At 36.1% G+C, this 24,900-nt stretch overlaps 3 protein-coding genes across 6 annotated transcripts; 1 reads left to right on the top strand and 2 right to left on the bottom strand.

Annotated features, from left to right (window-relative positions):
* Nucleotides 1-2,316: 2,316 nt before the first annotated feature.
* On the top strand, nucleotides 2,317-4,455 carry LOC129724957 (transcription factor grauzone-like). 3 transcript variants are annotated; one of them, XM_055680265.1, is made up of 3 exons: nucleotides 2,317-2,629; nucleotides 2,685-3,904; nucleotides 3,963-4,455. In XM_055680265.1, the coding sequence occupies exons 2-3, from the start codon at nucleotides 2,795-2,797 to the stop codon at nucleotides 4,098-4,100; spliced, it is 1,248 nt and encodes a 415-aa protein (XP_055536240.1). In that variant the 5' UTR covers nucleotides 2,317-2,629; nucleotides 2,685-2,794; the 3' UTR covers nucleotides 4,101-4,455. The 3 variants fall into 3 exon arrangements, with proteins under 3 accessions (XP_055536240.1, XP_055536239.1, XP_055536241.1); XM_055680264.1 differs by having other exon boundaries at nucleotides 2,318-2,629; nucleotides 2,750-3,904; XM_055680266.1 differs by having other exon boundaries at nucleotides 2,510-2,629; nucleotides 2,702-3,904.
* A 180-nt stretch (nucleotides 4,456-4,635) lies between these two features.
* Nucleotides 4,636-6,368, bottom strand: LOC129724956 (transcription factor grauzone-like). The gene is made up of 3 exons (XM_055680263.1): nucleotides 6,091-6,368; nucleotides 4,874-6,037; nucleotides 4,636-4,815 (listed from the first exon to the last, which is right to left on the bottom strand). Exons 1-3 carry the CDS (start codon nucleotides 6,193-6,195, stop codon nucleotides 4,666-4,668), a joined length of 1,419 nt encoding a protein of 472 aa, XP_055536238.1. The 5' UTR covers nucleotides 6,196-6,368; the 3' UTR covers nucleotides 4,636-4,665.
* Nucleotides 6,369-19,037: 12,669 nt separating this feature from the next.
* Nucleotides 19,038-21,344, bottom strand: LOC129724955 (transcription factor grauzone-like). 2 transcript variants are annotated; one of them, XR_008727991.1, is made up of 4 exons: nucleotides 20,828-21,344; nucleotides 19,592-20,776; nucleotides 19,317-19,536; nucleotides 19,038-19,281 (listed from the first exon to the last, which is right to left on the bottom strand). XR_008727991.1 is itself a non-coding variant. In XM_055680262.1 (3 exons), exons 1-3 carry the CDS (start codon nucleotides 20,939-20,941, stop codon nucleotides 19,369-19,371), a joined length of 1,467 nt encoding a protein of 488 aa, XP_055536237.1. In that variant the 5' UTR covers nucleotides 20,942-21,156; the 3' UTR covers nucleotides 19,038-19,368. The 2 variants fall into 2 exon arrangements, 1 of the variants encoding a protein (XP_055536237.1); XM_055680262.1 differs by having other exon boundaries at nucleotides 19,038-19,536; nucleotides 20,828-21,156.
* Between the last annotated feature and the right edge of the window lie 3,556 nt (nucleotides 21,345-24,900).

Here is a 24,900-nt window from a genome sequence, read left to right as displayed (position 1 = left end):
TCCAATTGATCACGCGATCTTGCCTTCTGCCTATTACACAAAAACCCGTTCCCAGCTCGTTGGTTGCTCCACCGCTCTGGTAGAACTGGACCTTGCCTCCACGGACTTTCCACACTTTCTCACTTTGCGACAGATCTCCTGCAGAGCCACGATGCCGAATTTGCGGGGTTCTAGCTGCTCGAGCAGCACCCTGTCTCCGCCCACAAAATTTAGCGACTTGCAGTTCCAGGTACCGAGTTTCCACTCGTGGTCCGTTTTTCGTTGCCTAGGTCCATACCGAATGTTCCGAGTTATATTTTCTTGAATGTTCGTAGTGTAATTGTTTAGGTAGGTTGCCTTACTAGGGCTACGCTACCGAGTCTCGTGATGGGGCTGCCATCTTGGGTGTAGCGTTCGAGACAACACGTTTCTTTAATCAGCCGCCCGCTCCGGGTCAGATGCTGTTATGAGCCGCCCCTAACCTGGGAAACAGACGCTCAGAAAGGCTGAGCTTTCCTCCGAGGAGGTCAGACCACCTCCCCCTTCCCTGTCAGCATACGACCAAGGTCCCACCACGGGTTGGTTACCACGATCTTCGCTTGGTTACTCGTATCCCGGCTGGTACCACGGGGAGGTAGGGATAGGAGTTGCTGGGCAGGATGCTATGGACCACAATGGGGTCTATTTTATGCCAACTAGTACGGGTTGTACTGCAGGTACGCTCTGCCCAGCCGTTCACCAGCCAACAAAGTGACCAGTAGCTGTCAAACTCAGGTGCGTGACGTCACCGTGCGATGGTCTATAAGGTATAGACTAGAGATACTCAGAGAGAGAGAGAGAGAGATAAGCGATGAAAAAACCGACAATTCGGCAACTAGGTTTCACATGTCAAAGGTGCCAGATCTCTTCGCAAAGCGCAATGTTGACCAGGGATATGCTATAAACGTCAAATCCGATATAAAAGTCGCGTTACCAAATTTTATAGCGGTACCACTGACGTTGCGGTACCACTTACACAGCAAGACACGACAAGATTTGCCAGTAATGACAATCATTATTGTGATAATTTTGGTAACACCATTTACACGGTAATATATCTTCATGTTAGAACTGCACTGTGGTCGAGAAAAATCATAATTTTCAAGTTGTTTACTGAACAAATGACGCCAAATTGCTTGAGGATTTTGGATACGTGATACTCATTAAACATCAGACCCCTGATGTTGACTAACTTTTTCATTCGACTCGTATCCAGCCAGCTAGCTGACATCACGCCATGTTTCGAGGACTAACATCTCAGCGTATGTGTAAACGAGATAGCATATCACCGCCACTTTTCATACGCATAACATAGCATCTGTCAATGGGGCCCGCAAATCGCGGATCCGCTGCGATGAAACAAAGCAAATAATATAGAGATGCCAGCTAGCTGTATCCAGCTTTCAACGAGCGGTAATGGCGGATAGGGCACGCAGCCCATTGTGACGTTTTGTGTAGTATTGTTCGGCCAATTTTCAATCGCAGTAACGGAGTAGAAATTATATTAAGAGATTTGCCCAAAACTGAACGCGGTCTAATCCAAACACCGCGCTTGAATCAAAGGCCGCGCTGAGTCGCCAGATGTATGCTGTTTTATTTGCATCAACCTTCATTGGTAAAGAATCGGGAAAATCCTTGAAAAAACCACTGCTGGAGACAGTGGAGACTAAAAAGGATTACTAATCATCAGAGGAAAATCTATTGGATCATATACTCACTTCGTGGTTTCTGTTTTAAGCATTATGATATCAATCTATATTAATCTGTAAACCTGGCACCCCTGACGCCGCCTTCAGTGTGCTGCCAGAATCGAAGTTTGTTTTGATCTTGAAAAGGGTTGACAGGTAGATTTAAACTTGGCTGTTGCTTACAGTGTCCCGAAGAAAATAAAATCGATTCGGCAACCAAGAAGGGCATTTGGTTTCAGAATTTCGGTTTATAGCGCGGCGAATAAGTTTCAGTGAAACAAACAATATATTTTTCAAGTATTTCGAGCAGTTGCAGACATTTTTCAAAAACATCTGGCATCTCTGCCTGATTGTCAACCTTGCTGGGAAACCAGACGTGCAGATTTGTCTGCAAACGCAAATTTCAAGAGTCTGTGTGCAGATTTTTATTGATTCACAGATCTTTGCAAATTTTCCATAATTTCTGCAGATTTTTGTCAGAGTCTCCTTACATTTGCACAGATTTTCTCAAAATGTGTGCAGATTTTTACTGACATTTGCCTGCGCAAACGAAATTTTTTCCAGTCAAGGATAGATTTTTTTTCAGATTTCAGGCAGATTTTTCCGGTTTTTCGAGCAGTTGCAGACATTTTTCAAAAACATCTGGCATCTCTGCAACCTTGTCAACATTAAAAAATGTTGATTTGATAGACTTGATCGCACGGATAGCACAGAATTATCAATTGATAAAACAAATTCTTATAATATTATGACGATTATGACAAATTCTACGTTATTCATTATTGTGCTATTGATTTTCTTATAAAACAATGGAGGCACAAGATACTGAATGCAGACTTTGCTTGGATCCTGTTGCAGACAGTGCACAAACTATCGAACACCCTCAAACGAAGCGACAATTAGCGCAAGTTTTTCAATTTCCGGTTAGTCAACATACATTTCATATGTGCAATTATGTTCATACATATTTTACACTAGATTTCTTGCATTGATAGGACAAACATAAACAACAACGTGAATAACTGCATGTAATTCACTTACAGATTGACTTGCGGATAGGATATCCTTCTGGCATTTGTCGAAGGTGTATGCAGATCATAGCGGATTTTTATGATTACACGGAAAAAGTTCAAGAAACTCAAAAGAAGCTGAGCAACAGAATTAGAAATGTTCAAAATATTATTCCCGATCCGCAATTTGTAGCAGTTAAAAATGAACCAATTGACCAGTGGGAAGCATTGTCGGAAGGCAATGTACTAAGCGAAGAAGAATACGAAAGAAACAAAACTGTACTGCCTTATGATATACAAACGATAACAAGCGAGGAAGATGCTGGAAGATCACATGAGCAATTTTCTAGAACAAAACATAAACAGTTGAAACGTAAAAAAGTCAAAGATGCCTTGGGGCAAGATGCTCTCAGGCAGGAAACCCTTCAAATAGAAGAGTTTTTTTCATTGGCATGCGACATGTGCGGTGATCATGCACCAAATTTATCATCATTGAAAGTTCATTTCCGCAAGAACCATCATGATTCGGCGTACATTGTCTGTCACTGCGAGAAAAGATTATCTACACGTAGACGATGTTTGCTTCACCACATGGCTTGGCACAAGAATCCTGATGTTTTCCGCTGTGAGTTGTGTAGTAGGTGCTATAAAACTAAAGAATCTCTAACGGTTCATCAGTCTAAATCTCACGGAATAGGAAAAGAAAAACTGTTCAAGTGCGATCAATGTACGCGAACATTTGTGAAGCAGACCACTCTTGAAACTCATAGATTAACTCATACAAAAGTGCAATGTTCACAATGCAGCGCAATACTGGCTAACAAAGAGTGTCTTAAAGCGCACATTGTAAATAAACATAGCGAGAAAGATCGAAGAATGATTTGTGATACTTGCGGTCAGGAGTTTTTGGATAAAATTTCGTTCGAGCGCCATACGCTAAGGCACATGGGCATCGAAGTGCTGAAAAAAGTTCAGTGCCACATCTGCCAACAGTGGATCAAAGGGGAACGAGGACTACGGTTGCACATGTTCAGCCTGCACTACGAAGGTGAACAAACATGTGACATTTGTCAACGCAAATATCCAAACAGCCGGACGCTTCGTAACCACAAACGAACTGTACATATCGAAGGAAAATTTAAATGCGATTTCTGTGAGAAGAAATTTAAGCAGCCAATTAGCCTCAAGGTTATCTCAATACTTGTAAATTAGTTGTGTTCTGATTCTAGTTTTATTTCTTTTTTAGGAACACCGAGCCACACATACAGGAGAGATTTTATACTCCTGTGAGTACTGCTGCAAGGGCACAAATTCCAAATCAAATCTGTACGTTCACATTAAAAAAGCTCATCCTATGGAATGGGCAGAGAGACGGCAAAAATGAGTTGAGGTGGGCCAGACGGCTCTTTTCCAAGAGCGGCTCTGAACCGCTCACTTATCGTTGCGAACCGACTCATGGTTCACAAAGACTAACGTGCAAGGTTGACTTCTGTTGCTTCGGTACCTATACTTCGGTTTCGGGAGAACTCTCAGTTTTGATGCGCTCAAAGAACCGTGGTTCATTTTGGTGAGCCGTTCACTCGTTCGCTCTTTTCTGTAAACCGGTTCATACGAAAGACTCGTGAGCAGTTCGTCGATCCCTATCATAGCATGCTCTTGATATGCTACGATTCGACCTATGTCATGGAATAAACTATGCAGTTTGTTTTTGTAACTATAATAATTACTGATGAAACTTATCGGAATGTTGACTGAATCACTGTTCGCATAAAACACATAGCAACGTCTACTTTTCACTAGCTGTTGCGTAGTTGAATCATTTGGAAATGTTAAACCTATTAAACTTATAGAGTGTACGACCAGTAATAGGTTGAAACAAAGCAAAAAAAAATCATTGATTTACTAGGATAACATTTAAAGACGGTGAATACTCCGAGATTCTCGAGCTTTCAATTTTTATTGGTTTTAGTTTTTCTCGACAACCATTCATTGGGATGACATTTCTTCATATGAGTATAGAGATTACCGTTGTTATTCATTCCGACTCCGCAGACTGCACAGTTGTACAACATTTCACCAGTGTGATTAGCCATATGTTCCTGTAAATATTTATGACATGAAAAAACCCAAGCGAATCAGTTAACTCTTCAAACTGACCTTCAAGCTACGTGAGCGCTTGAACTTCTTGTCACAAATTGTACAGTCAAAAGTTGCATCCACGTGAACTGAATTTTTATGAATTGCTAGTGCTCGCGAATTAGGATATACCTGTTTACACACATCACAAATGAATGATTGACCCTTTTCATTATGTATGTAACGCATATGTCGCTTGTATATAACCTTTCCTGCAAGCCATTTGTGACAAATTTTGCATTGCACTTTTTTTTCAGTAGTATCTATGCCCTGATGTTTTTTTAAATGATGTTCATATGCCCCTTTAGAAAGAAATTCTTTACCACAAGAGTCACAAATTTTAGTATGTCTTTTCCCACTGTGTACATTCAACAGGTGAACCGAAAGACTAGATTTACTCGCTAATATTCGATCACACTGCGGACATTGGGCTTTTTCGTGGGTGCTCAAGTGGTTATTCAACATACTCCGACGAGAAAAAGAACTCTTGCATAACTCGCACTTGAAAGGCCTATCTTCTATATTGCCATGAGCTTGAATTTTATGAATTTGCAAACATTCTTTATCAGCATAATTTTTCTTGCATATTTCACATTGACTTGCTTCTGGATTGATGTGCTTTTCTATATGCTCGAGCAAGTAACACCGCTTAAAGTATTTTCGCTTGCAACATCTTACATAGCCACTTAAATTATGACTTTTTCTAAAATGATGCCTCAATTGGGTGAAATCTGAAACAGTTTCATCACAAATTTCGCAAACGAATTTATAAAAATCTTGTAGCAGTTCATCTTCTCGTTTTCGCTTCTCTTTGGATTTGATATTGTTTTTCTTTGCTTCAGGTTTGCCCATTTGTTCCTGTGGCTCATAAGATCCACTTTTATTTGTTTCATTTTGCTGATTATCGTCATCATGAAACTCAATGAAAATATCTTCACCATTGCCACTATCTTGCTGGTCATCAAATACAGATTCAAGTTTTATCGTTTTCAAATCGACCGATGTCGCTAGATCAGTTGGAAATTTTTCCAAAGATTCCACTTTTACTTGCTCAATCGATAGTCTGCGCTCTATGATATTTTTTTCCTGGTTTAATCTGACCTTTTCGGCAAATTGATAAAACTTGCATATAATGTCCGAACATGACTGACAAACACTGCTTGAATATCCCTGTTTCAAATCAACCTGTAAATGAATATAAGCATGACTATTGAATGTAGAGAAAAATATCGTTTTACCGGAAAACGTAAAACATAATCCATTTTCATTTTTAAATCAGGATCCTCAATAGAATACATTTCTTTGGCAATCTTTTCTGCACAAAGTCGACATATGCACTCCATATCTACTAATGTTGTGTTATTTTAAAAACGTATTAGTTGGCAAGAATGCCAACTCTAATATTTGTAGCTTTAAACAGAAAGAAATAAATCAAAATAAAACCAAATTTCACTCCAACGAATTTAATGGCATACTGTTTTTTTATTGTTTTGGTTAGAGATACTCAGAGAGAGAGAGATGAAAAAAATTGCTAATTTGGCAACTGGGTTTCATCAGGGTTTTGAGGGTTTACATGTCAGAGGTGCCAGATCTCTTCTCGAAGAGCTATTGACTCACACGCTGCATTATTTTAACTCTAATTTGATTAGGATGTACTCAGTTTGGTATTCTTATGCGAAATGTCAAAAAGTGAGTTATCGGGTACTGGATAATTGACTGGATTGCCAAACATTTACCGAAATTTTCATAATAACCATGTTTACTCAGTTTTGAGTTATTATCCATGATGTTTACTCACCCCTGAGTATATGTATATGTCAAAAGTTTTCAACAGCGATATTATCTGTTTGAAGAACAATTGGTGTCGCTTTTTATTCGTTTGCTAGCAGTAAGTATTTGATCTTTCATCAAATCAATAATTTCCTAATCAATTACATTACAAACAACATTTTTTGTATTTGTATTTGTGAGGTATAGAAGGGGGCCAAGGGCCGGGTCACTGGTGTGATTAGGGTAGCATCTTGGCAAGACCCCTGAGTTATAACTAGTCAATTAAGTGCCGAAGGATAAGGAAAGGCAAGGATCTCTGAATGTTAATAAGTGTGTGTAAGTGTGAGTGCGTGTGTGTGTAAATGTATGTGCATCTGTTTGTTTGTTGAGTTTACGATGCTGAAAAATAATGATGATGAGACAATAATAATAAAAATAATGATAATACCAATAATAATCGTAACAATAATAACAATAATAAAAATAAAAACAGAACATAATACAGTCGCCGTTCGATAACTGCAAGTCTTTTAACTGCAACGCTTTTTAACTGCAAGACCGATAACTGCAACAACTTTGCAGTTATCGGACCGCAATCCGTCAAATCTGAAGTCAAAGTCATATTTGACATTGAAGTGACAAATCTCGCGGGGGGATTCTAAATGCATTCGAAAATAAAAATTGTTGAATCTCTAGAAACATTCCAAAATGACTTTTCATTTTTCTCGATTTTTTTCGATTCCGTTTACTTGTTGTCTCTTCATTCTAGATGGGAGATTATAGATCTCCACTATTAATCAATGAAGCCAAATCACCATGTTATGTGGTTCACTTTCCGTAATTATTATAAGAGAAAAAAAATCCTTGTGCATTGTTTGGCTAGCTTTCACGTCACGGATCCTGCTGACATTGATGTTGCTTTTACTTGCGTTATGTCAACGGTTCCGAGCTTTCTGTCAAAATTTCATTCATGAATTGAGTTCAGAAACGTCTCGTAAAATGGTCTTCTGTAGTGATGAACTTTATCTTCGCCTACATATTGGTTATGTAAAGTAGTTACTAAAACGCAATAAATTATTATGCGGATATATGACTATCAAATTGGTTAATCAAAAAGCTTGCCTATTTTAGTTTGCTGCTATTTTTTGCAACTATGTACTTCATTAAAAAAATACATTTCGACATCATTGAAAACAAAAATGGTAGTGACGGACTTCCCTCTAAATTTTGGCATGTGTCAAGTGTTGCAGTTATGGAACGGCATTCGATAACTGCAATGTAAACATGTTGCAGTTAGCGAACGACGACTGTAATAACAACATATGCTCATCAATAAACAAAAAAAAAAAAACATGATAAAATAATACTTAGCTCTGAAAACGAAGAACTGTGGTTCCTTGATCAAATTTTGCTGTGTTGGTGAATTCAACACATATCTAGACATCTAAACTCGAAGTTTCATTATGAAACTCGGAATAAAATCGTGAAAGTTAAATATAAAAAAAAAAACAAAAAGGGAAAGAGAAAGAGAAAAAGAATGTATATATGAACGATGTAGTCTATAAAGAAACCACGTACACGTTTACTAAATAATACTACATACAACAATACAACTTTGCACATGAAACTAACAGTAAAAAGTGAAGAATTTAAGTTCACGTTTAACTACAGTCCATCCATAAATGCATAAGAGTCACACTGCCAGAAAAAAGTAAGAGCATTAATTCATTTTATCTAATAATTAACGAAGTATCATGTGGGACTGTAATGCATTCATGGATATAGACAAGAAAAGAGCTTGCACTAAGTGGTCTGGTCCACGTGTGAGAAAAATTCTTTAGTGTTAATTAATATTGTTAAGAAACTTTCTCACATAGGAGATTGCCGAGATCAGAGTAGGAAAGACTACAACATAGGTATCTGACTCTCATCATCTCCCTTAGCTCCCATCCGCCACCCGGGAGCACGCGCCCTTGGGCTGTCAAAACTCTCATACAATAGTTTTGTGGCTCCATCTTAGGATTCCATAAAGCTATAAGAACCCGAGATAGGAGCTCAACCACCAAGCCCAGGGCCTAATCAATTACATTACGAACAACATGTAACAATATTCCATAACAATTTCAGCCCAACATCATTATTGCAGAGGATTTGAAAACATAAAAAACATCTCTTCAAAATGAACAACCGCATGTTGTGTGTCCTGCGATGCCGTTTTAAGTCGGGCTTTTATTCGCACGCTGCTTTATTTTAACTCTAATTTGATTAGGATCTACTCAGTTTGGTATTCTTATGCAAAATTAAAAAAGTGAGCTATCGGGTACTGGATAATTGAGTAACATTTACTCAAATTTTCATAATTACCATGTTTACTCAGTTTTGAGTTATTATCCATAATGTTTACTCACCCCTGAGTATATGTATATGTCAAAAGTTTTCAACAGCGATATTATCTGTTTCCGAAGAACAATTGGTGTCGCTTTTTATTCGTTTGCTAGCAGTAAGTATTTGATCTTTCATCAAATCAATAATTTCCTAATCAATTACATTACAAACAACATGTAACAATATTCCATAACAATTTCAGCTCAACATCATTATTGCAGAGGATTTGAAAACATAAAAAACATCTCTTCAAAATGAACAACCGCATGTTGTGTGTCCTGCGATGCCGTTTTAAGTCAGGCTTTTATTCGTGATAATGAACGGAAACATTTGTATCGATGTACAGTGCCCAATACATGCAATCGATACAATATAAATCCTTCGCAGTGTTTGGTGACGGATGATGACGGATTTTCTGGTGTGCGTACTGTACAAAAACATGAGCCACAGTTCACGGGCAACTGTGAACCGGTTGGTTGCCGCATTATATAAAGACACGTGAATGATTTAAAACTTTTATAATGTTTCGATGAAAAATAAATCTATGATTTTGATTGTTCTGAATTTATTTTATTTATTGAGTCAGATTTACAAAAACCAGAAATCATCAAATTTCCAAATTTTGGCAAACTGGTTAACTTGTACTCAATTTCGTTAATTCCTGGTTTGCATAAACAGAGTAGATTCTAATCAGTTTTTGACGTATGACGCCCTTACTCAGAAGTGAGTAACCGTAAAAGTACTCAAATAAGGGTACCTCCACTTTTTTCAAAAATGGGTCATATCTAACTCACTTTAGAGTAACAAATAATGAGCGTGCGTGATAATGAACGGCAACATTTGTATCGATGTACAATTTAAATCCTTCGCAGTGTTTGGTGACGGATGATGACGGATTTTCTGGTGTGCGTACTGTACAAAAACATGAGCCACAGTTCACGGGCAACTGTGAACCGGTTGGTTGCCGCATTATATAAAGACACGTGAATGATTTAAAACTTTTATAATGTTTCGATGAAAAATAAATCTATGATTTTGATTGTTCTGAATTTATTTTATTTATTGAGTCAGATTTACAAAAACCAGAAATCATCATATTTCCAAATTTAGGCAAACTGGGTAACTTGTACTCATTTTCGTTAATTCCTGGTTTACATAAACAGAGTAGATTCTAATCAGTTTTTGACGTATGACGCCCTTACTCAGAAGTGAGTAACCGTAAAAGTACTCAAATTAGGGTACCTCCACTTTTTTCAAAAATGGGTCATATCTAACTCACTTTAGAGTAACAAATAATAAGCGTGTACACACTCCTTTAATTTTACTCTAAATTGAGCAACTTTGACTCAGTTTTACAATGTCTATTAAAACGTCAAAAATTGAGTAAGTTTCGTTTACCGAACTGAGTAACAGTTACTCAGATTGTCATAATTTTCTGCTTTTTTTTTTTTGAGTGGTATTGAAAACATTTAAAAACGTTTCGCTAAAAATAAGTTGTTGTTTGGAAAAACGTGTTGTATTGTTGTTGAAAAAAGTGTTTCTTATTTGTGTTTTTGAGTTCCTCCAGATATGAGAATGGTTATAGATTTTTTGGCATGTGTACTATTCAAAACCTCAAGTCACAGTTCCTGGGTAACAGTGAACCGTATTGCTGCGGTTTTTAATAAAGCTGCTAAGGCAAAAGATACACTAATGATTTAAAAAGGTTTGTTTTTTATTACATATATGTATATGCAAAATACAAAGATTTGAAAAAAAAAACTTGTGATTTTGTTATAATTGTATGCAACTATCCTCTGGCAATTTCATTCATCAAAGGGATCAAAAGTCAAAACGAGCAAATTGAGTAGCTTTTACTCAGTTTTATTTCAAAGCGGTTTTCTAAGAAGAGGGTGATTCCTACTCAATTTCTGGCACATGGTGACTCTACCCATAAATGAGTAATATCAGAAAAACTCTGTTTAGGGTAGGTTCCCTTTTAACGAAAGTGAGTGACATCTCACTCAGTTTAGAGTTAAATTTGACGAACGTGTACACGCTCATTATTTGTTACTCTAAAGTGAGTTAGATATGACCCATTTTTGAAAAAAAGTGGAGGTACCCTAATTTGAGTACTTTTACGGTTACTCACTTCTGAGTAAGGGCGTCATACGTCAAAAACTGATTAGAATCTACTCTGTTTATGTAAACCAGGAATTAACGAAAATGAGTACAAGTTACCCAGTTTGCCTAAATTTGGAAATATGATGATTTCTGGTTTTTGTAAATCTGACTCAATAAATAAAATAAATTCAGAACAATCAAAATCATAGATTTATTTTTCATCGAAACATTATAAAAGTTTTAAATCATTCACGTGTCTTTATATAATGCGGCAACCAACCGGTTCACAGTTGCCCGTGAACTGTGGCTCATGTTTTTGTACAGTACGCACACCAGAAAATCCGTCATCATCCGTCACCAAACACTGCGAAGGATTTAAATTGTACATCGATACAAATGTTGCCGTTCATTATCACGAATAAAAGCCCGACTTAAAACGGCATCGCAGGACACACAACATGTGGTTGTTCATTTTGAAGAGATGTTTTTTATGTTTTCAAATCCTCTGCAATAATGATGTTGGGCTGAAATTGTTATGGAATATTGTTACATGTTGTTTGTAATGTAATTGATTAGGCCCTGGGCTTGGTGGTTGAGCTCCTATCTCGGGTTCTTATAGCTTTATGGAATCCTAAGATGGAGCCACAAAACTATTGTATGAGAGTTTTGACAGCCCAAGGGCGCGTGCTCCCGGGTGGCGGATGGGAGCTAAGGGAGATGATGAGAGTCAGATACCTATGTTGTAGTCTTTCCTACTCTGATCTCGGCAATCTCCTATGTGAGAAAGTTTCTTAACAATATTAATTAACACTAAAGAATTTTTCTCACACGTGGACCAGACCACTTAGTGCAAGCTCTTTTCTTGTCTATATCCATGAATGCATTACAGACCCACATGATACTTCGTTAATTATTAGATAAAATGAATTAATGCTTTTACTTTTTTCTGGCAGTGTGACTCTTATGCATTTATGGATGGACTGTAGTTAAACGTGAACTTAAATTCTTCACTTTTTACTGTTAGTTTCATGTGCAAAGTTGTATTGTTGTATGTAGTATTATTTAGTAAACGTGTACGTGGTTTCTTTATAGACTACATCGTTCATATATACATTCTTTTTCTCTTTCTCTTTCCCTTTTTTTTTATATATTTAACTTTCACGATTTTATTTCGAGTTTCATAATAAAACTTCGAGTTTAGATGTCTAGATATGTGTTGAATTCACCAACACAGCGAAATTTGATCAAGGAACCACAGTTCTTCGTTTTCAGAGCTAAGTATTATTTTATCATGTTTTTTTTTTTTTTGTTTATTGATTAGCATATGTTGTTATTACAGTCGTCGTTCGCTAACTGCAACATGTTTACATTGCAGTTATCGAATGCCGTTCGATAACTGCAACACTTGACACATGCCAAAATTTAGAGGGGGGTCCGTCACTACCATTTTTGTTTTCCATGATGTCGAAATGTATTTTTTTAATGAAGTACATAGTTGCAAAAAATAGCAGCAAACTAAAATAGGCAAGCTTTTTGATTAACCAATTTGATAGTCATATATCCGCATCATAATTTATTGGGTTTTAGTAACTACTTTACATAACCAATATGTAGGCGAAGATAAAGTTCATCACTACAGAAGACCTTTTTATGAGACGTTTCTGAACTCAATTCATGAATGAAATTTTGACAGAAAGCTCGGAACCGTTGACATAACGCAAGTAAAAGCAACATCAATGTCAGCAGGATCCGTGACGTGAAAGCTAGCCAAACAATGCACAAGGATTTTTTTTTCTCTTATAATAAATACGGAAAGTGAACCACATAACATGGTGATTTGGCTTCATTGATTAATAGTGGAGATCTATAATCTCCCATCTAGAATGAAGAGACAACAAGTAAACGGAATCGAAAAAAATCGAGAAAAATGAAAAGTCCTTTTGAAATGTTTCTAGAGATTCAACAATTTTTATTTTCGAATGCATTTAGAATCCCCCCGCGAGATTTGTCACTTCAATGTCAAATATGACTTTGACTTAAGATTTGACGGATTGCGGTCCGATAACTGCAAAGTTGTTGCAGTTATCGGTCTTGCAGTTAAAAAGCGTTGCAGTTAAAAGACTTGCAGTTATCGAACTGTTACTATTATTATTGGTATTATCATTATTTTTATTATTATTGTCTTATCATCATTATTTTTCAGCATAGTAAACTCAACAAACAAACAGATGCACATACATTAACACACACACGCACTCACACTTATTAACATTCAGAGATCCTTGCCTTTCCTTGTCCTTCGGCAGTTAATTGACTAGTTATAACTCAGGGGTCTTGCCAAGATGCTACCCTAACAAGACAGTATTTTTGCAACTTGCCCAGGGTTATTCTAGTTAATTACACAGATTTTAATTGACCAGCTGGTTACTGAGGCTGTGATGCCAATCCTCTTATCACTGGTATAGCATGAATGGTGCCTCATCACACCAGTGACCCGGCCCTTGGCCCCCTTCTATACCTCACAAATACAAATACAAAAAATGTTGTTTGTAATGTAATTGATTAGGAAATTATTGATTTGATGAAAGATCAAATACTTACTGCTAGCAAACGAATAAAAAGCGACACCAATTGTTCTTCAAACAGATAATATCGCTGTTGAAAACTTTTGACATATACATATACTCAGGGGTGAGTAAACATCATGGATAATAACTCAAAACTGAGTAAGCATGGTAATTATGAAAATTTGGGTAAATGTTACTCAATTATCCAGTACCCGATAACTCACTTTTTGACATTTTGCATAAGAATACCAAACTGAGTAGATCCTAATCAAATTAGAGTTAAAATAAAGCAGCGTGTAGAGCTTTCTGACAGCTCAGTCACGCACACTAAACTCGGATTTTTTGCCTCATAAATGACTCTTGCTTAACTCTACCGGAATTTAGCAAATCGAAAAATATAGTCTTTTTTGAGTTGCTCGGTACTGGAAATCAAATATTCATCTTGTAAGATAGGAATAAATTAAGTTTCAAGTCAATGAAAGAAAATGAAAATTTCGCAATCAATGCAGGCATTTTGACAGTACATTGTTGGCCTCATTTTCAATCCGACTTACATGATGTGAAGTGCACCAATACATGCACGATTGGAGAGGTCTATTGTTCAGCAATTAAACATAAAAAACATTAAAATATAACTTTTATTGTACCTGATTACAATACCTTTCAATGTGTTATATGTGTTGGCTCGGATTTTGACATGTTCGTTTCGCTCACAACATTCTCTTCGCATATCTTTCCCTCTGAGTTTTGCTAGTTCGCACCCAATGAGCATAAAAGAGAGGTGAGGAGGAGAGTGCATTTTTCTAGTATTAGTAAATGCTTCAAATGTAAACAACTAGACGAACTCAATGGTAAATCCAAATAGCTACGTCACTATTTGGCATCGACTATGGGCAGAGGGGGGCGAGCAGAGGGGCGCGTGCAAGTGTTGGTAAGTTTCCTCCTCACCTCTCTTTTATACTCATTGGTTCGCACCCACATGAACTCTCATAAATAATTGTCAAAATGTGCGTGATGACGAAAGCAAAAATATTTCCTTCCTTCTTTTCCGCACGTAAAAACCAAACAAATATCAGCAACACCATCAACGCGGATTCGGCAGATTCATTTAGAAATCGAAGGACAATGATACAAAATTTATAAAAATCACGTTTTGCTTAGAAAATTACACACTTTTAGCTGAGACATAAAAATCAGAAATCCGTGAATAGCTAAACAAACAAATTCGTGATTTGAAATCCAAAGGAAATAATTTTTTTGAAAATTACGTTTTGCTCAGAAAACGCAGTAGGTAGGTATTGGCATTAGGGGTGTGCGAAACTGGCTTTTCTGGTGTCGAAACGAAACGAAACGAAATTAACCCTTAATTTCGGTATCGCTGAATTAGCCGAAACGAAATCAAGGTGGATTTCGAGTTCTCGAGACGAAACGAAATTGGTCTCTAAATTTCGCGAAATTTCGCGAAATTTCGAAAAATAAAATAAATGTTTCTGAAACATAGCATTACAATGATTAGTAACGTTGGAGCGTACGCTAACGAAGTACCCTTCAGCAGCTGGATCCAAGGTGCTTACCTGGTCGACAAATAGTAACGTAGGTATTCAGATATCGATAAACCGACAATGACGAGAAAATCAAAAATGTTGAAAAATTAAAATCTTGATGCATTCATTTATACAGATTATATTGCAGGTAATTGTAGCGCGATAGATACAAATGATATAAAGGTCAAACTCGAAATGTCTTTGTAAATAATAGTTTAATAAATTTTTGAACTGATTCTTTTGGTTTGAATGCAACTATGTTTAAAATAGTAATCCTTCTTTCATAGCACTTTCATCATTCAAAATCCAAGTTTTCTATGGAGTTTCTATGAAGAAAAAAAAAATCCCTGTTTTGTCCTAGAGCTCGAACTGGAAACATGAGAGATGGTGGGTAGGTTTTCAACCATTCCTGTGAGTTTTGGTGTCCCTAGCAAAGATAACTTTTCCAAAGAGTTTTTCCCTATGCAAACGTAAAAGCGACGAATCCGATAAGCAATTCCTCGGCGGCCTTCTGATGCATTTCTGCATTCTCTAAAAGCAGCAAAATTCACAGGAATGGTTAAAAAGCTGTAAAACCTTTGGAAGGCAACTTTTTTTTCGCTTTTGTCGACCAGTGTTATTGAATTTTTTTTTTAAAACCGTTTAGTCAGGCTAGACTAAGTGACATCTTTATCAATTCGAGGAAAACAAAATTTAAGTTAATTATTCTGTAAACTTTGAAGTTTTCAATATTTTTGCACATTTTTTAATATAACTTGAAATTACTTTTTAACTGAGCAGTTCCACAAAAAATGTCCCAGTTTCAATATTTTTTGTCATTTCAGATTTGGCCCAAACATCGCATAAACGTTTCTATAGGCTGAGAAGCAATGCTATTTTGGGAGGGTTATTGTGATTATAAATATTTTCAGAGCCAAAAGTTTTTTGATCAGTATGACGTCTCTGGAAAAGTTTTAGACAGTAACTTTATCTTTCCGATAAAAAATCTCTAAAAAATTCATTTTTTTAATGTAAAAGAAACAATAAAATTAATATAAAAAAGCTTATTTTTCAAAAATCTTTTTTTCTGTATAAAAATTACAAAAAAATTACCGAAGCGATGAAGAAATCAAAAAAAAAAAGTTATATTAAAAAATAAATTACAACATGTTTATTTTTGGAAGGACAATATTATTATCTACAACTTTGCCAAAGGCACTATGCCAATCAAACCAACTGTTTTGATTATAAAAATATTTTTATTACCTACAGAGTGTCCAATTGGAGATTAAAATTATTTTTTCAGCTAAATCGGTTTGTTTGACTGGCATAACTAGTGTCTCTGGTAAGGTTGTAGAAAATAATTTTGTCCTAAAAAAATATGCCCTGTAACTCGCTCTGCGACACGCAAATTTATGTACAATAAAGTATGAAAAATTTATAAAAAAAATGAAGGTTCAAGAAAACTGATTATTAGTTATTGCGCAAATTGTAAATAGAATTTTCAGTAATATCATTTTCTCAAAACCAAAATAACAAATAGATAATGGTTGTTTAATTTTTGATGATATTTCATTGTCTTTAACAAATATAATAATTTCCTTACCTGGAAGTAATTTAAAATACGCTTTTCTGTTGAGGATATTCAAAATGATTTTTAATTTGTTGTTGAGTTTTTTAATAAATTACAAAGTTTTTGAATGTCGAACAAAATATAAACATCTTTCTTTCTTCCTTCAGTTCACGAACATCCAGGTGTTATATATTGTTTTTAAGACCAAAACGTTGATTTTTTTACCGGTCGTTGAGTATTGGAATATACCTCCAGGAAAAGTAACATAAATCCTGACGCATTGCAAAATAGAACTATTATTCGAAAGAAGTAAATGCCATATAAGGCAAAGCCTATTTAAAACAAAAAAAAAATTTCTTCGTTAGGATAAATTTGAAATATGTTTCAAAAATTTGATTACAGTTAATTGCTGACAACTCTCAAACTTTCCGTGACACTTATTAATTAGTCGTGTCAAATAAATTTATTAATTAAAAATAATAAATTATAAGTCAGACTTATAATAATAAATTATAAGTCAGAAAAAAGACTACGTGGTCTATTCGTTAACCCCCACACCCCCCGCGTGATTTTTCGTGGTGTTTTGATAAACCCCCCGTCTTCCTATTGGTTTGGGAACGGCCCCTTTGAAACAAACCAAAAATTGTTTTTCTTTCAACCAATCAACAGTTAGAATGGAATGTTGTAATGCAACAAACAAATAGTTTTCTCTTTACTCAAATAAGTTATTCGTGATCATCCTCGTTCTCTTATTTCTCGTTCTTTCTAACCTTTCTTTTCTTCTACCTTGTATATTCGTCAAGTGCAACGTCAGAATCACTTTTATGCTATAATCTGAACTTGTTTTTGACATTGTAAAATTTTGTGTCCCCTAAAACAAAAGTAACATTTCTCAGTTATGTGTTCAACGAGAGCGAACCATGTACTTTTTATTCATTCGTTGATAAAGTATACTTTTTTGGTAACACGTTTAAAATATTTTTGATAAGGTACCTGGCAATTTTGAAACCTGTGCTGACTTTGAAGTCAGAGTGTTTTGAAACAATACTAAAAATTCAGGCAATTACAACTTTTTCTGCTTGACACATCGATCACTCTGTCTGCACACTATAAGGCATAATATCTGGTCAGCCTAGTGATAGCAATGAACTATCCGAAAAAGCACATTTTAATACACTACGGTGTGCGAAGAGGACTCCTCTAACACAGAGAAATCCGAAAAAACGCTTGAAAATATTTACAAGTCGAGTAGCATAGAACATTTGGCCTGTAAGAAAGATCTTCAGAGCTTTAGTTTTGACAGGAATTGCTATGCCCTCCTAAACGAAAGACAAAAAGTGACCACTTTAACCTTGTGGGCTGCAAATATGATCACATTTTGATGTACGTTAAAGATGCGTAAAGTTTATTCCTACAAACAAATTACTAGATATCTTGTAGCGCATTTGGACGGCTTTATATTCCTTGAATATGACTTCAGTGATGACATGAATTCTATGCTCTGCGTAAATAAAAAATACCTCCCGCATGATGTTACGGTTTTGTCTATAAAAACAAAAATTACCGGCTGAGAGTTTATTCTTCTATGTCTGACTTAGTATACCAGATATCTGTTGAGATATATTCAATTTAATTTATAGTCGCAATGAGCTCAAACCAAAATAATGTAATAATGTGCATCGGAAATTTGGTCCGAAATTTCGCGAAATTTCGTAATCGTCGAAATTGGAAGTTTTATTTCGCGAAATTTTAGGCGGAATTTAGCGAAATTTAACGAAATTTTTCGGCAATTTCGCGAAACCGAAATTTCGCGAATTTTCGGGAAATTTCGAGTTTTACGAAATTATACGAAATCATTCGAAATCTCGCACAGCCTTAATTGGCATCTCTGATTGAACAAAACAAGTATCATTTTCCATATAATTTTCCTTTTTTTGCGCCCTTGAAATGTAAGAACATTCATGCATTTATTTATATAGAATATTTTTTAATAATTCGAACGAAACTGAGTTTTCATCGTCAATAGTAATCCTCAAATACGGGAAAATTTTAATTTTGAATTATTTTTGAACACTGAAAAATGATTTGATTATTGGGTATAAAATTATGTTCAATACGGGAAAATTTTAATTTTGAATTATTTTTGAACACTGAAAAATGATTTTATTATTGGGTATAAAATTGTTTTCAATTTTCCAGATAAACGATTCCATATAGGTCCACTTCTAAAAATGAATGTGTGTTCGGATTGACTAAATGAGGTATTAACTTTTAAAAAATCGGTTGAAAAACTTATAATTTCGTTACTTCATAAAGTATAAACACAGACAAACAGACGTACCACAAAATTATTTTCGTGGAGTTTCAGTTTTGCGAAATATTCCCGTCGCAGCGGTGGTGGCGCTAATGTACTTTTTCCCTTTGAACTTAAGTTGACAGTTGGGACAGTTGTCGCGCGCCGTGCTGCCAAACACCAGAAAGGCTGAAAATTTATCTCTTGCGGAGTATGTCCAGTAGGTGTCGCACAAGTTAGTAGGAACCATAATTTTCTTACAGTTTTGTACGGAGTGGTACGTCTGTTTGTCTGTGATATTACTATTGTTTCTTGGGTTGGTTTGCTTCGGCCGCTTTTTTCCTCTTTTCAGCCCATTCTGCTGGGTGACTTTTTTTCGTGTGCGTGTAAAGGTTGGCATTGGAATTCATTGCTGCACCGCAAATGTCACACGAATATAGCACCTCTCCTGTGTGTGTAGTTCGATGCTCCTGAGATTCGATGATCTGTTAGATAAGGTTGGCAATCTTGAAAAAATAGATATACCTTCAAATTAATAGCCCGTTTGAATTTTTTCCCACAAAACTCGCATTCAAATTTCTCTTCGATGTGGACAGTCCGTTTGTGACTCCACAGAGCTCTTGAGTTTGGATATTGCTGATTGCAAATGTCACAGATATGCGTCTGATCCCGCTCGTAATGTGTAAACTGTAAATGTTTTTGCAAACCTCGCTCACCCATTAACCATTTCTGGCAGATGTGACATTGGTACTTCCGTTCGACTTCTTCAACGCCCATGTGCCGTTTGACGTGTCGCTCGAAGCAAGCCTTATTCAAAAATTCTTGACCACAAGTATCACAGATCATTCTTCGATCTAAATCGCTATGCTTGTTAACCAGGTGAGTACTCAATGCAGCCTTATTGGCTAGCAACTTATCACACTGTGGACACTGAACTTTTTCGTGGCTAATCATGTGGTTCCGGAGCATGTATTCTTTGGCGTACGACTGTTTGCATCGGTCACACTTGAACGGGCGATCTTCTTCGTTACCATGAGCTTTCGCTTGATGTAAGAGAAGATACATTTTGTGCTTATAGTTTTTATTACACAACTCACACCGAAAAGCGTTTGGATTGCGATGCAACGTTATATGTTGTAACAGATGATATCGTTTAGGAAGTTTTCGCTTGCAGCATCTTATATAGCCCGTTCGTCCATGTATTTTCCTGAAATGAGCAGCCAAAGACACGAAATTTTGAGCTGTTTCTCCGCATAATTCGCAAACCATGGGATAAAACTCATTTATCAATTTATCTTCTTGTTCTAGTTGCTCCTTGGACTTTATGTTATCTCGTTTTCTAAAATCCTCCTCAATCACCGCCGGTTTTTCACCTCGTTTTCGTCTCGGCCGTTCTTCTTTTTTACGCTTCTTTCTTGGTCGTACCACTGGTGGTTTGTATGATTCTGCGAAAATTTCTCCATCACTAATATCACTATCTTCTTCTGTAGGTTCGTCCTTAGGTTCTATCCTATCAAAATCTTCCCCGCATGGATCATCTTTGTCAATCAGCTCTACTTTAAATGTTTCTAAAAGAGGTTTTGAATCAGCTATCCGTTCAGTAAGTTTCTCCTGATTAAGACGAACTTTTTCTGAATAGTCATAAAAATCGGAGATTTGCTGAGAACAGTTCTTGCAGATACTGGTAGAATATCCTATTATGATATTAATCTGTAAACAATACGCTTAGCTAACGTTGTAAAAATATCAATTGAAACTTACTGGGAATTTAAACACATAATCGATATGTTTTTTAATTTCAAGATTTTCAATAGAATGCATACTGTCACCGATTGGGTCCAGGCATAGCCTACAACCGTTCTGTAAGGATTCCATAGAAGTCTAACTGGAACAGTTTTGGGTTTGTACTTTTTTGGTAAACAAGAACTACGTAATTCCCGAAGGTAGCATACGTAATAATTAGTCTTTTTTGACGCTTTATTATCTCGCGTAACGAACTTGAGTATGTGTGTTATACACTTGAGAGCTCGCTTCGCAAGCCTGCTGGAGAGAAAGGTGGAGTTCTACAAACGTCAGAATCTTAGCTGCGTACCAGAGACTGCGTACTAACCTAATGTGATCGATGCAGAGATGCCAGATGTTTTTGAAAAATGTCTGAAACTGCTCGAAAAACCGGAAAAAATTGCTCGAAATCTGAAAAAATTCTATCCGTGATCCGAAAAAATTTAGCTCGCGCAGGCTAAAGTCTGTAAAAATCTGCACACAATTTAAGAAAATCTGCGCAAATATAAGAAGACTCTGACAAAAATCTACAGAAACCGTGGAAAAACTGCAAATATCTGCAAATCAATGAATATCTGCACACGGACTGCAATAATCTGCGTTTTGCAGACAAATCTGCACATTTGGTATTCCTGGATCGATATGATCCATGTATTGGCGTTGACGGTGTTGCTGATATTTGTTTGATTTTTGCATGCGAAAAAGAAGGAGGGAAATATTTTTGCTTTTGTCATCACGCACATTTTGACAATTACAAACGAGAGTTCGCATAGGTGCGAACAGCCTTCAAAATCTCTTTCAAAATAAATATAAAATCTCTTTCACAATAAAAAAACATATGTCACAAACTGAAGCACATCGTAATCATCTTTCAAAATGGACGTCGTTATATGCGACGTTACTCAGAAAGAAGTTATATGAAGGGAACCCAAAAAGTAAGTCAAAGTTACTCAAAATCAAAAAGGACTTCTACTCATTTTTTGACGTCTACGAACATCGTTCTAAACTGAGTCAGAGTTGCTCAGTTCATGAGTTATTATTTACGAGCGTGTGTGCTTCAGTTTGTGACATATGTTTTTTAATTGTGTGCGCCTCAGAAGGCATTATAACTATTTACTTTTATTACAAGGTAATTATTGATAAACATGTGGTGTCGTTTATTGGCCGTAGCGGATTTCTAGCCAGTAATGAAACTGAACTGTACTCAAAAAATTAGTAATGTCGTACTCAAATTTTGAGTTATAATGACTCATTTCAACGACGCCTAGTGTTACTCAGTTTTGAGTATTTGTGGAGTTACTCAATTTAAGAGTTGTTCCACTTTTTACGAAAATGCGTCAAATGTTACTCATTTTAGAGTTATTATTTACGAGCGTGTATGCGAACTCTCGTTTGTAATTGTCAAAATGAGCGTGATGACAAAACCAAAAATATTTCCCTCCTTCTTTTTCGCATGCAAAAATCAAACAAATATCAGCAACACCGTCAACGCGATTGCGATGCCGTTTTTTTATTGCTCGGCAGATTAGCCCTGACGCAGTTGAATAAAGAAATTCACTATAAATTGCATATCACAAATAATGAACGAAATGATTTTTTTGACGTAGGACTACGTCTAACCGCACTATATCGAGATACATTTCGCGAAAACTAAAACCAAGATGTAACGTCGAAATGAAAGATTTCAAACGGTTATACTGATGTAACCACATGATGGATCACAATAATCAATATGTCGTTGGATTGATAAAATGATGGAAAATTTTGTGATTCTTCAATTTTCGTTATCACTTCATTGTTAAACAGTGAAAATTGAATTCAAGGTCGAATTTTCACCACGGCGTGCCAATCATATGCGAGCACGCCTGGCACAGACTTCATGAACAGACACCAACTGCCTGCTGTGATATACTATATAGCAGTGGCAAAATTTTTTTGACAGAATCTCCCCGTCCCAATAGGTCAACTAATGTTAGCTTCCATGAACCTAGACTGTTTTGATGCCTTGAAGGTGAAGCTTTTTCGGAAAGTTCGTAACCACCTCTACTATCAGACAGTATTACGTTCTGCTGTTAACAAATATGTTAATGTTAATAAAACTGATGTCTTGAAGGAGAACATGATGGCACAGGCAACAGTACTGCACCGAGCAATGTATGAACAGAGCGCTGGTTACTCGTCGTCTATCAGTGCAGAAAAATTCGATATTCATTTTTGTGCAATCAAGCCAAGTGAAAACTACATTGCCGCTGTTGACGCACAGTCGGGCGTGGAACACAATATAATTGCCGTTTGAATTGTCTTCTTCTTCTTCTGGTTTCGTATAGCAGCAAATATCAGAATTCAATATGACTTTTCGGGTGCCGCAAAATACGCTGCGCCACCGGGGACAACAAAATGCGTTGTTTATTTTTGAACTCTACACTCGCTTTTTTCAGATTTATTCTAATAACTGAATATAGGGTATTTAAAAGACAATAGAAAACCAAAATGCTCCATACAGATCTTTGAATAGGTAGTTAAAGTTAAAGCGCAGACAGACGTCCAAGCTGAGTTCAAAACTTGTGTAAAGTTTTTTGTAGTAGCAATCCGTAATCAGATAGCGCTACCAGTACCGCCAGCCTCGTACACCAGCGAAAAAAAATGTATTGTAGCGATAAGGTCACCAGGCGGCGCTAGTGTACAAGTGATTTATAACGCAATTTACTTTGAAAATTTACACGGAAACTTTGATCAATGTTGTTCTTGCTTGGACGTCTGTCTGTGGTTAAAGTTTGCTAGCTAAATGAATTTAGTTCAGTATCACAATCCTTTTTGAATTACCATTTGCAAGAAAATATAACTTTCCATAACCTTACTTGTAATTGAACAACGCTGTGCAAACATTAATTGCTGAGGCTAATATTGTGCATCACTCTAGCCCAGTTTATTTTCGTAGATATCAGACATATAACTTTCAAATATGGTATCTTCGTAGTTCTTCGGTATCTTGACTCTGATCAAATTTTTTTTGATTGATTCTGTATACTGATAAAATGCTTAAATTGACCTGAATTGAATGTTAACATGTTCATCAAATTCTATGTCAATTTCAAATTTTCTGTGAATATACATTTTCTACTAAAACTGTAATTCGTTATCGATGTTTTTTCCACGAGCTTGTAACTGCAGGAAAAAAAAAATTATGTGACATCTTTGCCGCTTTGTGATCGGCGAGTGAGCCAACTTCAACAAGACATACATATATAGAAGGATGTTTAATTTATACTAAATCGTACTCAATTAAATATTTTATAGAAGGTTGCCTTTTTGCGTATTAAAGAAAATTCGCTGTATTAGAATGAAAGGTATTCATCAATTGTCCAGAAACCAGATTTAGGGGGAAATTTGGGTCTAGAGCTCTATAGCAATATTTTAGAGAAAAACTTTCTTCTACAAAGTTGTTACATATCATAAAGCGCTTATTAAAAAAGTATCAAAAATTAGGGTGACCAAAATTTTTGATGCTATCAAGTATCTAACTTTTTTATTTTTGTAGATAGAAAACCTTATTCTACAATTTTATAGCTCCAATAATTTTAGGTAACTTTGTAAAAAAAAAGTTTCAAAATACAAAATACAGACCCCGTTCGATTTTGGCAACACGCCAGAATTTTTTTGTTGCCAAAATCAAACCATGCCAATAATGAACGGTTCTTTTTTCATGACCTTTTTAACTTTTTAAATGGTCAAAGACGACCTTAACAGTAGAAATGGCCACCAATGAACTAGTTTTAGTTCCAAGTCTTTTGAGGTGTCGCTTGATGAATTAGGGCTGACGACTTAGATACTTGATATTACCACCCGAACCAAAATACTTTCCTTTTGGAAGATGTTGAGCTTAAATTAGTTAAAATATATCAAGCAAACTACAAAAGTAAAACGAGCTCAAATCAAACATAGCTTCAAAATAAAATTTTAAAATTATTGTAGTCCTACGTCAACCATGCGGTCGTGTCTTGGATACCACCCTCCTACCATTTAGGCTTTACCGAGACTCGAAGAAAATCTCA

This window comes from Wyeomyia smithii, chromosome 2 (assembly GCF_029784165.1).
Source record: "Wyeomyia smithii strain HCP4-BCI-WySm-NY-G18 chromosome 2, ASM2978416v1, whole genome shotgun sequence".
In the NCBI taxonomy this organism is placed as follows: Eukaryota; Metazoa; Arthropoda; class Insecta; order Diptera; family Culicidae; genus Wyeomyia; species Wyeomyia smithii.
This window is presented reverse-complemented; position numbering and strand designations above follow the sequence as displayed.

What these genes read in the sequence shown, in the direction of transcription:
- LOC129724957 (XM_055680264.1), top strand. Translation starts at nt 2,516, where the DNA reads ATGGAGGCACAAGATACTGAATGCAGACTTTGCTTGGATCCTGTTGCA. An exon ending in CGCAAGTTTTTCAATTTCCG is followed by an intron (nt 2,630 to 2,749) that starts GTTAGTCAACAT and finishes ATTCACTTACAG; the next exon opens with ATTGACTTGCGGATAGGATA. An exon ending in AGCAGCCAATTAGCCTCAAG is followed by an intron (nt 3,905 to 3,962) that starts GTTATCTCAATA and finishes TTTCTTTTTTAG; the next exon opens with GAACACCGAGCCACACATAC.
- LOC129724956 (XM_055680263.1), bottom strand. Translation starts at nt 6,195, where the DNA reads ATGGAGTGCATATGTCGACTTTGTGCAGAAAAGATTGCCAAAGAAATG. An exon ending in ATTATGTTTTACGTTTTCCG is followed by an intron (nt 6,038 to 6,090) that starts GTAAAACGATAT and finishes ATTCATTTACAG; the next exon opens with GTTGATTTGAAACAGGGATA. An exon ending in AGCGCTCACGTAGCTTGAAG is followed by an intron (nt 4,816 to 4,873) that starts GTCAGTTTGAAG and finishes AAATATTTACAG; the next exon opens with GAACATATGGCTAATCACAC.
- LOC129724955 (XM_055680262.1), bottom strand. Translation starts at nt 20,941, where the DNA reads ATGGAATCCTTACAGAACGGTTGTAGGCTATGCCTGGACCCAATCGGT. An exon ending in ATTATGTGTTTAAATTCCCA is followed by an intron (nt 20,777 to 20,827) that starts GTAAGTTTCAAT and finishes TATTGTTTACAG; the next exon opens with ATTAATATCATAATAGGATA. An exon ending in AACGGGCTATTAATTTGAAG is followed by an intron (nt 19,537 to 19,591) that starts GTATATCTATTT and finishes ATCGAATCTCAG; the next exon opens with GAGCATCGAACTACACACAC.